This window comes from Monodon monoceros, unplaced genomic scaffold (genome assembly GCF_005190385.1).
Source record: "Monodon monoceros isolate NGI ecotype Baffin Bay Population unplaced genomic scaffold, NGI_Narwhal_1 Super_Scaffold_6, whole genome shotgun sequence".
Taxonomy (NCBI): Eukaryota; Metazoa; Chordata; class Mammalia; order Artiodactyla; family Monodontidae; genus Monodon; species Monodon monoceros.
This window is the reverse complement of record NW_021703783.1, coordinates 21,198,833-21,212,001: the sequence shown is the minus strand read 5'-3', so window position 1 is coordinate 21,212,001 and position 13,169 is coordinate 21,198,833. Positions and strand designations below refer to the sequence as shown.

The 13,169-nt window shown below is 38.4% G+C and overlaps 1 protein-coding gene across 1 annotated transcript in view; it reads left to right on the top strand.

Annotated features, from left to right (window-relative positions):
- ITPR2 (inositol 1,4,5-trisphosphate receptor type 2) overlaps nucleotides 1-13,169 on the top strand; it is a 525,336-nt gene that overhangs the window by 279,732 nt on the left and 232,435 nt on the right. Inside the window, exon 34 of the mRNA XM_029205992.1 lies at nucleotides 151-271. Within this exon, the coding sequence (XP_029061825.1) occupies nucleotides 151-271 (121 nt within the window). The remainder of the gene's footprint in view (nucleotides 1-150; nucleotides 272-13,169) is intronic.

Below are 13,169 nucleotides of genomic sequence, written 5' to 3'. Positions count from 1 at the left end.
TGTTGAATGAGATGTTCATTAAGTAGCACTGAAACTTAAAAGGCAAGACAGTATTTTATTTTGGTGGGCCTTTTTTGATAATGCATAGATACTGCATCAGGAGTGTTAATGGTTTAGTGACCTGTTTGCCTCTTTTCTTTCTGTTCTCAGACACATCAGCCAGTTTTCATTCAGCTGCTTCAGTCTGCCTTCAGAATTTACAATTGCACCTGGCCAAATCCGGCTCAGAAAGCCTCGGTGGAGTCCTGTATCAGAACTTTGGCTGAAGTGGGTAAGTCAGAGTGTCGGATTTTACTTATTTTCACATTTTGTGAAAGAAATCAGGCTTTTGGCTAATAGGCAATACAAGTAGTTTTTCAGTTTTCAACTTAAAAAGAGAGCAGGTGTGGTTTCTGTAAAGCTGAAGACCAATGATCAGCAAATGACTCTGAAATTGTATCCTTTTTGGGAGGGGAATATAATTGTTATATTTCTTCTTTTTAAATATTTTAAAATATATTTATTTATTTTTAATTATATTTCTAACTTTAAATTTAATATTATATATGGTGCTTTAATATAGCTCAGTAAGATATTACACAAATGAGTTTAGTTTAATTATCTCAGATTTCATTATGGAATTGTCTTGTCTGTTAAGTAGCCTGATTTATTAACATCTTCATGTGGCAGGAGGACTTTTTGAGGGGTTTTTGGTTTTCTAATTTTGTGTGAAATTCATCAGTATTCATTGAGGCTCTGTTATGCATACAAGGCTTCAGAAATTCCAAATAAAATGGAATGCAAAGGGATAACAGCTAAGGGAAGGTTAGTACATTATAGGAAGAATTTCTCATAGAGTCCTCTTTTTTTTTAATAAAGTTAATTAGGGCTGTCAGAAAGGAGGAGGGAAAAGAAATATAGACTGGGCTGGACTTCAAAAAACAAACAGAGGAGCTGGATCATTCTCTCAACTACAGGTGGTTCTGCAGGCATTGGGAAGGGCAGCTTATAGTGTGTTTCATTATCGTGGTCATCATCACTGCTGACATTTGTCAGTGCACCATTTGCAATGCTAAGCAATTCACACGTATTATCTCATTTAATCCTTAGGTAGGCTCCTTGATTATTTACATTTTACGGTTGAGGAAACAGAATTATCTAGATTAGGTGACTTGGCCAGGGTTATGGTATGTGCTCAGTAAATATTTGATAAATGAATAAATGGTTTAACTAATTAATGACCACGTAAAATATTTTTAGTCTTTTCTCCCCATCTGCAATTTGGTTTAAGTAACTTAATATTAACAAAATTTAATGATGCGCAATTTTAATTTGAGTACATTCAAAAGCAGTTATAACCCAAGAGGATCAACTGAAAATTATTAGAACTAAGAGATTAATAGAGTTCATCTAGGTGATTAATTATAAATAAGTATTAAACTTGGTAGATTTTCTATATATCCAAAAGGGAGAAAAAATGTGAAAAAGATATGTCACAACAGCAATAGAAATAATTTGTAACTACTTAAGAGAAAACTTAAGAAACACGAGAATAAAATTATATTGCTATTTTGAGGGATACGAAAGATTTTAATAAATGGAGAGTTATACTATTTCTGGATTTCAAAATTCAACTTGTAAGGATGCCAGTTCTCCTCAAAATTATAATTTTAATGCTTTACATCCGAGACCCCTCCTTTGCACACACCCTCCCCTCGTCACGGCCCACTCAGGCTTAGGCACCCCATGTAGGGCCACGCCCCACAAAGATGCATCCTCTGGCAGCTTGGCCTTTGCCACCTTCCTGCAGTTCCCACTGGTCCATGTCACCCTGCTGCTCTGAGGGGCGGCCTGTCTTCCCGGGTGGCCTCTGACTCTGTGCTGGGTCACTCGTTTGCATGAATACCCTTATCACCTTTGACGTGGCGCCAGGCTGTCTCCTGCTGTGGACGCCCTCCTCACCCGACTCAAGTCTAATTCTCCACTCTCGGCAGCCTCCTGTGCACATGCCTTCCACTCCTTTCTGGGCTCGAGTGCTCTGGACCACCTCGGCCCCTAGCGCTCCTTGTCCAGCGCTGTCACTTGACTTTGCTCTGCTCCTCCTCCAGGTTTTAGGACAGAATAGTTCAGGAAGGGAAGGGAAGAGGTAAAGGAAGAGGCCACCATATGCGTTGCCATAAAATAAAGAAGGACACAGAAGAGAACCTAAATTTTATTTTTAAAAGTTGCACATAGGGCTTCCCTGGTGGCGCAGTGGTTGAGAGTCCGCCTGCCGATGCAGGGGACGCGGGTTCGTGCCTCGGTCCGGGAAGATCCCACATGCCGCGGAGCGGCTGGGCCCGTGAGCCATGGCCGCTGAGCCTGCGCGTCCAGAGCCTGTGCTCCGCAACGGGAGAGGCCACAACAGTGAGAGGCCCACGTACCGCAAAAAAAAAAAAAAAAAAAAAAGTTGCACATAGCATAATGTCCGGCAGGATATCAATAAAGAAATAACACTGGTATCTCTGGCTGGTGGAATTATAAGTCAGTCTGGTTCTGTTGTTCTTGCTTTCCTGTAACTTCTGAGTTCTTAATAATATACTTTTCAAGTTATGATAAAATAGTACTAAAAGCATCTTCATTTGGACCAAATCAGCTGGGAAATATACTAACCATCAAAAACTAAAATCTGAAGGAAAAGCAAAGAAATGTGATGATGCTATTTACTTTACATAGGAATACGTTGTGTTTGCTGCATTTGAAGGCAGTCCTCCCCTCTTCCTCATCTCCTTCCTGCTTTCTCTCCCCTGCTCTTCTTCCTCCTTCCCTTTTTTTTTCTTTTTTTGCGGTATGCGGGGCTCTCGCTGCTGTGGCCACTCCCGTTGCGGGGCACAGGCTCTGGACGCGCAGGCTCAGCGGCCATGGCTCACGGGCGCAGCCGCTCCGCGGCATGTGGGATCTTCCCGGACCGGGGCACGAACCCTCATCCCCTGCATCGGCAGACGGACTCTTAACCACTGCGCCACCAGGGAAGCCCCTCTCCTCCCCTTTTTTTCTCCTCTTTTTTCCTCCTGCTCTTGCTCCCTCAGTACTTAGCAAATGCATTGAGGGAAGACACCAGTTGGCCCTACCCGGGGCACAGAGGGCATGCTGTTCACACCACTTACAAATTGAGAGGCGAAGAGCTTTGAGCCACAAGTGAGATTCCATGCTGTGCTTTCCTTCCGAGTTGCAAGTTGCTGCTTCAGTGGTGTTCCCTGTGTACTCACATCAGCTCTTGCAGAGCAGGATGGCAGAGCTTTGGGGGTTTAAAACAGTCACTGAAACTGGATCAGGCTAAAGATTCTTTCATTCCATTTTCTACCAGTTCCTCGACTGTTTATGATTTAACAGGAAATTTTAGTCTCTTTGTATGCTAAAAGACATATGTGAAAGGAAGTCTAAAAAATAATTATATCTAAGTCTACAATCAGGGTAGGTTTGGAAGAGTGATGTATTGGTATAAAATCTGTTTTATCTTCGTGAACATTTTTTTTTAATTGAAGTATAGTTGATTTACAATGTTTCAGGTATATAGCAAAGTGATTCAGCTATACATAAATATACATATTCTTTTTCATATTCTTTTCCATTCTGGTTTATTATAGGATATTGAATATAGTTCTCTGTACTATATAGTAGGATCTTGTTGGTTATCTATTTTATATATAGTACTGTGTATCTGTTAATCCCAAACTCCTAATTTATCCCTCTGTTACCCCTTTCCCCTTTGCTAAACATAAGTTTGTTTGTCTGTGAGTCTGTTTCTGTTTTGTAAATAAGTTCATTTGTATCATATTTTAGATTCCACATATAAGTGATATCAAATGATACTTGTCTTTCCCTGTCTGACTTACTTCACTTAGTATGATAATCTCTAGGTCTGTGCATGTTGCTGCAAATGGCAAGCCTGTTTTCTTCCGCTTCCTTGTTTGTTGTTTCCGCCTGAACAGTTAGGAAGCTATGGAGATTCCATTCCCGCTATCCCCCGCATTTGTACTTCCCCTGCCTTCTCCTCCATAATGGCCTAGTTTGACCCCACTTTGCTTCCTTTTTGGACCACTGTAGGCATTCAATGTTCTTTCCTTCTGTCTTTCTTCACTTAAATCTGCTACCAGAATAATCTTCTTGAAGTGAAATTCTCTTGTTGGTTTAAAAACATCAACAACAAAGTCCTCAGCCTTCAGCAGCATACCTTTGTCTAACAAACTAAGCATGGATTCCTCGTTGCAATGTTTGTGGCCTCCACAGCCCTACCTCCTCTTTTGACCTTGCTCACTGCTTCTCATCCCCACCCAGCAAACTGAACTATTATGCCCCAGGCATTGCTCACACTATAACTTTCTTTCTCCAGTTTCCACCATTGCCATCTCTCAGCATCTTTTCCATTACTCAAAAAAATTCTTTGTCCAAATTCCTCCATAAAAGCCATTTCTGACTCCCAGGTCCAGATCTGAACTCACCCTCATTTGGCCGTTTATACTTTTCTTACGGTCTTTACTGTATCCTAGCTTACATCGTCATAGGTATTAATCTACTAGATTTTGAGGGGCAATGACTATGAAGTATCTGTCAAAAAGACATTAATAAAAGCTATTGTCTAGGATAAAAAAGGTGAAAAGCAAATTCTGCTATGCAATGGGTAGGGCACATCTTTTTTTATTTGTTGATGGATGCTTTTTATGGAAAAACACATAACCAAAATGAGAGACATTCAGAAGTGAGCATCCATAGTAGTAAAGGGATCTAAACCCATCTTATTTGTGTAGTGATTGAAAACATTTGAAATATTTAGACAAAGAAAAGAAATCCGAGGGGGAACATAATTATTTTCCAACATTTCAAGGTGTGAATGGACTTCTTTTACAGGTTCCCAGGAATAGGATTATAATTAACATATGGTAGCTGCAAGAGGCAGATTTTTGTCCCATTGTAAAGAATAACTATTTTACAGTTAGTAATCTTAAAACCTTGGGAGTCACATATGATTCTTCCCTTTTGTTCACTTGCATTAAATACAATAGCAAGTTCTACTGGTTCCACTTCTAAAATACACCTTTTTTGTGTGTTCTCTCGTGGGGCACCCTTGTCCAAATACACCATAATCTGACATGGATTACAGAAGAGTCTCCTTACTGAACTCCCCACCTCCCCAGTCTCACTACAATCCATTCCCTACACAATAATTAGAGTGATCTTAAAATGTAAATCAAACCATATCTTTCACCTATGTAAAACTCTCCATTTCACTGAAGATTCCTATACCGTATCATGACTTAGAAAGCCCTTCATCCTCTGAGCTTCATCTACTACTACTTTCCCCCATTTCCCTACCCTCACTTCACCCACACTGGCCTTCATTCTGTCTCTCATCTACAAGCCTTTTTCTCATCGTAGGGCATTTGTGTGTGCTGTTCCCACTATTTGGATCCTTATCTCCCAGATGGTCACGTGTTCAAAAGTTCAGTGCTCAGTGAAGTGTTGCAGCTCCCCCCATCCTATCTTACTGTCTTAGCACTATTTGAAAGCACCTTGTTTGTTTGCTTCTTTGTTGTCAGCTTCTCCCATTAGAGCATAAACTATGAAAGCAGGGACTTTGCTTTATTCACTGATCACTACTGCCTAAAAGTGTCTGGTTCTGATGAAGCCAGTTTATGAGTGTTGTTGACTGACAGTAATTCATGAGCTAGATATTTCGCAGATCGTGAAATTTAGGAATAGAAAGGTTAAAGAACTTGCCCGATTAACAAGTAGTTGAGTTGGATTTGAAATCCAGGTTCCTCTGAGTGTGAAGTTATGCTCTTCCAGGTTGTCCCAGAAGTCATATCTTAGGAAGCCCTGACATATAAACTAGAACTATGGCAGTCTGGCTTGCTGGTAGGGAGCTGTCTGAAATTTTATAACTCAGGTGCAAGGTCATTTTTCGTGTTTCAGCAACTCTTTAAGAATAAAAAAGGGCATTATTATAATTCAAATATGTAAGAATTTATAGTTATAAAACAAAGAATATACATATTTAAGAAAAATATTACAAGTCGGGAGAATACTTAGTTTTTATAAAGCAAATTTTCAGTGCATTTACAAATTGGTAAACATACTCCTATACATACGAATAGCTATTATATTATCTATTATAGTTACATTTATATAACAGTTTTCAGTTTGTAAAGTGCTCTCAAGTACATTGATTCAACTCATCTATCATCAAAAGTATTTCACGCTTTTCCATATTTGTACATTGGACACAAAAGGTAGTTAAAACAGCAAAAGTATTTACTAAATTAGCACTTACCTGGCTGGGAGTAGAGAGCATTTATTAGTGATAGACATTGTGGTAAACCCTATGATGTGGACATAATCCTTAGCCCCATTTTACAGATGCAGACATGAAGTTAGCAAGGTTAGACAGCTTGCTAGGTCACACAGGCAGGTGTGAACCCCTTCTAGACTGACATGTTAGCAGGCATTTGTGATGCTCTACTATCACAAATAGGTTTAAATAAACATTGTTTTATACCTTTAAGGTATGAAATATTGATCAAGATGTTAATGCCCTTGGTCAGTTACTGTTCCTCAGTTTATTCATTTATATAAAATACAATAGCACATATTAGAAGTACTTCAAGAAAAAGCATCCAAGGATTACTCCCATGTTACTTCAGTTAAAAAAGAATTTTGTTCCATGTGTTTCATAATCTTCAAATGATTTAGGGGGATTAATATTGGGTACTTTGTTGGAAACATAATCATTTTTTCCACATGGAAATTCTGTAAAATATCTTTTACAAATGGTTTGAATAATGAACATCAATCTTCAAGCCAGTTGTTTCCCCCCCGAATTCGAATGTGTATAAATCATTAATTCTTTGAGAAGAGAAATTCAGTCTTTATTAAAACAAACATGTCTATTTTCATCTATCTAGATGTTATGGCTGATTGTATAAAGAGCTTGACATAATACATCCCTGTAATTATGGTTTTAAAGTAATAATGGAAATATAAAAACTCCATTATTAATTAATTAATTTATGGCTGCGCTGCATGGCATGTGGGATCTTAGTTCCCCAACCAGGGATCGAACCCATGCCCCCTGCAGTGGAAGTGCACAGTCTTAACCACTGGACCACCAGGGAAGTCCCTCCATTATTACTTTAAAAAAATTAAATATGAATGAGTCAGAAGATAGGGCAAAATCTTATAAAGGTTTTCACTTATTTATTAATTGAACTGTTTATAATGAACCATCATTATCTGAAAGGCATTATTCTAGTTGTAAGGGAACTGCAGTCTGTCAAACCATATTTCCTGCCCTCAATGAATTTCTAGTACATTGGGGGTAGATGTAACATGTATAAAAATCACAAAGCAGAATAAAACTAAGTACCTTATCTGTTACAAATTTCTAGAGCCTGACACTGTGCCTAGAGCATGGTAGGTACTCAGTGAATATTTACTGTATGAACAAAATACCTGGGTGAATACAAAGAAATGAGTGAATATCCTGTTCTTGTCATTGGCTGCGTAATATCCTATTGTGTGCCTATATTCTAATTTATTTAACCCCACTGTTGGTTATTTATGTTGTTTCCAGTCATTTTGCTCATGAGGAAGAATAAGGTAAACACCTAAAGGTAGAATTTCTGGGTATTCTAATTTTGACAGATACCGCCCTCTGTAGAGGTTGTTCAATTTATATGCCACAAGCAATGTAGGAGAGTATCTTTCTCCTTGATAATGTGCTGTGTTATCAAATTCTTACATATTTGCAAATCTTATAAATAAAAGTATTGTTATAGTTTTAACGTGTGTTTCTCTTCTTATGAGTGAGGGAAAACAAAACCTTTCCATATGATTGATTCATTGGTATTTTCTGTGAACTGTCACTTTTTGTGTTTTGCTCACTTTTCCTGAAGGCTTTGTTTTTCTCGATAGTTTGGATAGCCCTTTATTTCTTAAGAAAATGAGCTCTTTGCCTATAAGTAGCCAATATTTTTTCTCAATTTTTCATTTGTCATTTCAATATTTTTTGGCATGCAGGAATTTCTTTTCTTTTTTTTAATAAACATTTATTTTATTCATTTATTTTTGGCTGCATTGGGTCTTCGTTGCTGCACGCTGGCTTTCTCTAGTTGCAGCGAGCAGGGTCTACTCTTCGTTGTGGTGCATGGGCTTCTCATTGCAGTGGCTTCTCTTGTTGTGGAGCATGGGCTGTAGGGCGCATGGGCTTCAGTAGTTGTAGCATGGGGGCTCAGTAGTTGTGGCTTGCGGGCTGTAGAGCAGAGGCTCAGTAGTTGTGGCGCACGGGCTTAGTTGCTCCGCGGCATGTGGGATCTTCCCGAACCAGGGCTCAAACCCGTGTCCCCTGCATTGGCAGGCGGATTCTTAACCACTGCACCACCAGGGAAGCCCAGAAATTTATTTTCTTTTAGGCATTTTAGGTTTTCTTTCATCTTCAGAGTGGCCTTGATCAGTATAAGATGCTGTTTCTTAATTCCCATTGAGAATTTTCATGTTTTTAGTTTCTCTGTCTGTTTGTGTTTTTGGTGTGACTGTTTCCAATTTTGAGTTATCTGGAATATATTTAGTTGTAAGGTATAAGATATGGAATTAACGTAATTTTTTCCAGATGACTAGTCACGTGTGCCAATACTAGTTCTTGCACAACCATAAAATTATATATATTTTTTACTGAGGTAAAATTGATATAGAACAATATATTAGTTTCAAGTATGCAACGTAATAATTTGATATTTGTATACACTACAAAGTGATCATCACAATAAGTATAGTTTCTATCCGTCACCATGCAGTCGACCCCCTTCACTCTTTTCACCCACCTCCTAACTCCCTTCTCCTCTGATAACGACTGATCTGTTCTCTGTATCCATGAGTTTTGTTTTGATTTGTTTGTTCATTTGTTTCGATTTTTAGATTCCATGTATAAGTGAAATCATGTGGTATTTGTCTTTCTCTGTCTGATTTATTTCATTTAGCATAATAACCTCAAGATCCATCCATGTTGTTCCAAATGGCAAGATTTCCTTCTTTTTTATGGCTGAATAGTATTCCATTGTATGTGTGTATATATGTTTTATATATATATAAAAGATATCTTCTTTATCCATTCATTAATTGATGAACACTTAGGTTGTTTCCATATCTTGGCTATTGTAAATAATGCTGCACTGAACATGGGGGTGTGTATATCTTTTGGGGTTAGTGCCTTCATTTTCTTTGGATAAATACCCAGAAGTAGAATAAGTGGATTATATGGTAGTTCTATTTTTAATTTTTAAGAAACCTCCAACCTGTTGTTTTTCATAGTGGCTGCACCGATTTATATACCCAACAACAGTGCAAAAGGATTCCCTTTTCTCCACATCCTGTTTAACACTTGTAATACAATTGTTTTATTTATTCAATTTAGGGGTTAATTAAGTATAGTTTGAGTACCAAACAAGAAAGATACATTTTGTGTTTTTAGTGTTCTTTGTATTTAAGAACACTAGTGTTTCAGTACAGATTTATCCTGGATATTTTGACATGATTCAGAAAAGGTACTACTCTCTGCCCACCCCATTATACCTTCCTTGTGCACCAGCTGTCCTTGCTCTTGCGGACCTGTACAGGAGTGCTTGACAATAAATGAAGCGTTACAATGACTGCTCACGCTTTCTGTTGCCTTTTCCCCCTGCCTGTCAGTTCATCTATCTAAGCATTTTTTTCCATGGCGCTTACCGCTGCAGTATGTGTGTTCTCAGAGATTTTTGGTCTGGCGGTTACCACCAGTAATTTTGTCTAATTTAAAAATTCCACACAATATGCAAGACTTAATGAATAATAATTAGAAATAGATTTCAATTACATCTTAAAATCACTGCAAAGTCTTGTCTTATCTAGAGAATTTTCAGGATTTGTAAGCCTAATTAGTTTGTTAGCCCAATAATCACAATACCTATGAATAAAGATAGCGCATTTTAGAGAACTGTCGCTGCGCAGAGCTCTGTAAAAGGTGAATGCATTAATAACAACCCATCCTCTCTCTTATTAGTTTTTAAAGAACTCCATATGCTTATTCTCTGGCAAAATACCCTTAACAAGATAGTATCTTAGCTGCAGTCCAACTTAGGAGTGAAACAGGAACATTTATTTTTTAAACATCTTAAACTTTAATGTGACCACTAAAACAAAGAAGTTGGAGTTAATGCTACGTGCCCGAAGAATAACTGACTGTTGGTAAATTCATTAGTTTTTCCTTATTGGGGGTGGGGAGGTGGGATAACCGTTAACCCCAAGAATTCGTCCTAGTTCACATTGCAATATACTATTTATATCAGAATTTTTTCTAGCTAAATAAAAAGAAGCTAAGTTTGAATCATATTTTTGGTTGCATTTGAAAAATATTATTCTAGTTATTAATGGTCTTGTAAGTGAGATCATGAATTAATTCCTTTCTTTTCCTAGTCACAACCTTCTGCTTTAATTTTTAAACAATATATAGAAAGCTAAATTAGCACTGTCAACTTTTTTATTTTTTTATTTTATTTTTTATTTTTAGCTGTGTTGGGTCTTCGTTTCTGTGCGAGGGCTTTCTGTAGTTGTGGCAAGCAGGGGCCACTCTTCATCGCGGTGCACGGGCCTCTCACTATCGCGGCCTCTCTTGCTGCGGAGCACAGGCTCCAGATGTGCAGGCTCAGTAGTTGTGGCTCACGGGTCTAGTTGCTCCGTGGCATGTGGGATCCTCCCAGACCAGGGCTCGAACCCGTGTCCCCTGCATTAGCAGGCAGATTCTCAACCACTGTGCCACCAGGGAAGCCCAACACTGTCAACTTTGCTTTCAAATTAATCTTTATAATATTTTGACAGTACAGAGAATCTATTTCAGGCCATGTCTTTAATGGTATTAATATTTTTACAATTGCTTGAAAAAGTTTCGTCATTATCTACACAGCTGACTTATTTTAACTCAAATCCTTTCCCCAGTTGCATAGTTAATTTTCTTTTATTGCCTAGAAATTGTGATTTAGCCTTTGGCTAGAGTTTACCTTTGGACATGAGAAAGTAGGGTTTACTTTAGCCAGTTAATTTATATCGTGCAATCTGTGCTAAGACAAGAAACTAGAAAATACCACCTAGAGTGGTACAGTTTGGGAGACCAAAAAAACCCTTTCAATAAACTTTGGGATGGTGGAGTCTTCTCATTCTGGTTTGTCCCTGCTGCTGGCTGTAGTGGAATAGTGGCAGCAGCTCATAGATGCATGAGGTAGGGGTGCAGGGGTGAGACTTCCCTGACCACACTGATAGGAGGGCTGCACTGCTAGGACTAACAGAGGTGCTACCATTGGATTCCATTCCCACTGATATCATTAGAATACTCCTTGAGCACGTCTTTGTGTAAGTGACGTTCATAGCAACAAATGCTCACTTGTTGGTTAGTTGTATCTAACGTACCTGTTTCCTAAAGGGGAGGTAAGTCCACTCCCCCAACTTTGTTTAAACATGAGCGGAAACTTTGTTGTAATAAGTTTTGAGCAACTTTCAGTTTTACAATTTTCGTTATTTTCTGTTGCTTAAAAAATAGCATATAAGAAGTATTGTCTTCTGTTTGACTTTTGAATGTTTAGAGCAAACCCAGCTTATAAGTGAAACAGCCATAAAAGGATGAAAGTCTTGCTGGGATTTGATCATGGTGCAGGATTAAATATTTATAAAAATATGTGCAGCCTGGACTTTTCAAGGCTGTCGGTCCTTCAGATGGGACAGGAGTGCAGTTGCTTTGCTGTGTGTGATGGACAGAAACAGAGACATTGTATGCTTTGGAAAGGGAAATTTATAATGAATATTAGGAAAACATTCACTACGGAAATTTGGGCAGTGGTGCAATTGATTGTTAGGGTTGCCTTAGAGCTGTTATTATTTCCTTAACACTTCAGCTTGAGCCCTTGTTTAAATTGGGAACTTTTTGTGTTGGTAGCTAAAATTTTCTGTTTTCAGAGAAGTTTTTAAGTATCTCTGAGCTTCAGAGAATTTTCACCGGCAGAAATAGTACTGCCCACTGTTGTTGTTTTCCTTGGGATTAGGACTTCAACATATATTTTTGGGAGGCACAATTCAATCCATAATAACATTATAGATGTTTACTAGAACATGGCCAATATGCTTATTTAATCCTATTAAACACACACAGTAGACCTTCTCAGTTTAAGGACTTAACATCTTTCTTCAGCTCAAGGTGACTAATTGTCCTCTATCTTTTCTTAATCATTTCTTCCTTTTCATTGTCTCTGATATTTTTTCTAGAGCTTACATTTATTAGTTATTTGACTTCCTGGATGACCCTCCCTATTTCATATTCTCTGTTTTATTTTCCCTTTGACTCTTTTAAATTAATTAATTAATTAATTTTTGGGCTGCGTTGGGTCTTCGTTGCTGCGCGTGGGCTTTCTGTAGTTGCAGCGAGTGGGATCTTCTCTTCATTGCTGTGCGTAGGCTTCTCATTGCGGTGGCTTCTCTTTGTTGTGGAGCATGGGCTCTAGGCATGCAGACTTCAGTAGTTGTGGTGCGCGGGCTCAGTAGTTGTGGCTTAGCGGCTCTAGAGTGCAGGCCCAGCAGCCGTGGCACATGGACTCAGTTGCTCTGTGGCATGTGGGATCCTCCCAGACCAGGGCTCGAACCCCAGGCCCCTGCATTTGCAGGCGGACTCTTTACCACTGCACCACCAGGCAAGTCCCCCCTTTGACTCTTTTATGCTCTACAAGATTCCTTAACTTTCCCAGATTATCAGCTTGGTCCTTATTCCTATTTTTTTCTTTTTCAGCCAATTTTGAAATGTTTATTTGCTCAATCATATTTTACTTTCCAAGATTTCTTTCGTTCTTTTTTTCCTAATGTTTTGGAGGCACTATATGCTCACATTTTCTGAGGACAATAATTACAATTATTTAAATATTTTTTGTGCTTCCCTAAATCATCTGTTTTCACTGGGGCTAGTTATTCTTAATGTTCTTGGTTTTCCCTGTGATTCTTGGCGGTGTGTCATAAAGATCTATAATGACTGGCGTGGGCTTCCACTGCAGTTTTTTTTTTTTTTTATAATATTTGTTTTATTTTATTGATTGATTTTTTTTTTTTTGGTTGCGCTGGGTCTTAGCTGCAGCCGGTGGGCTTCTTAT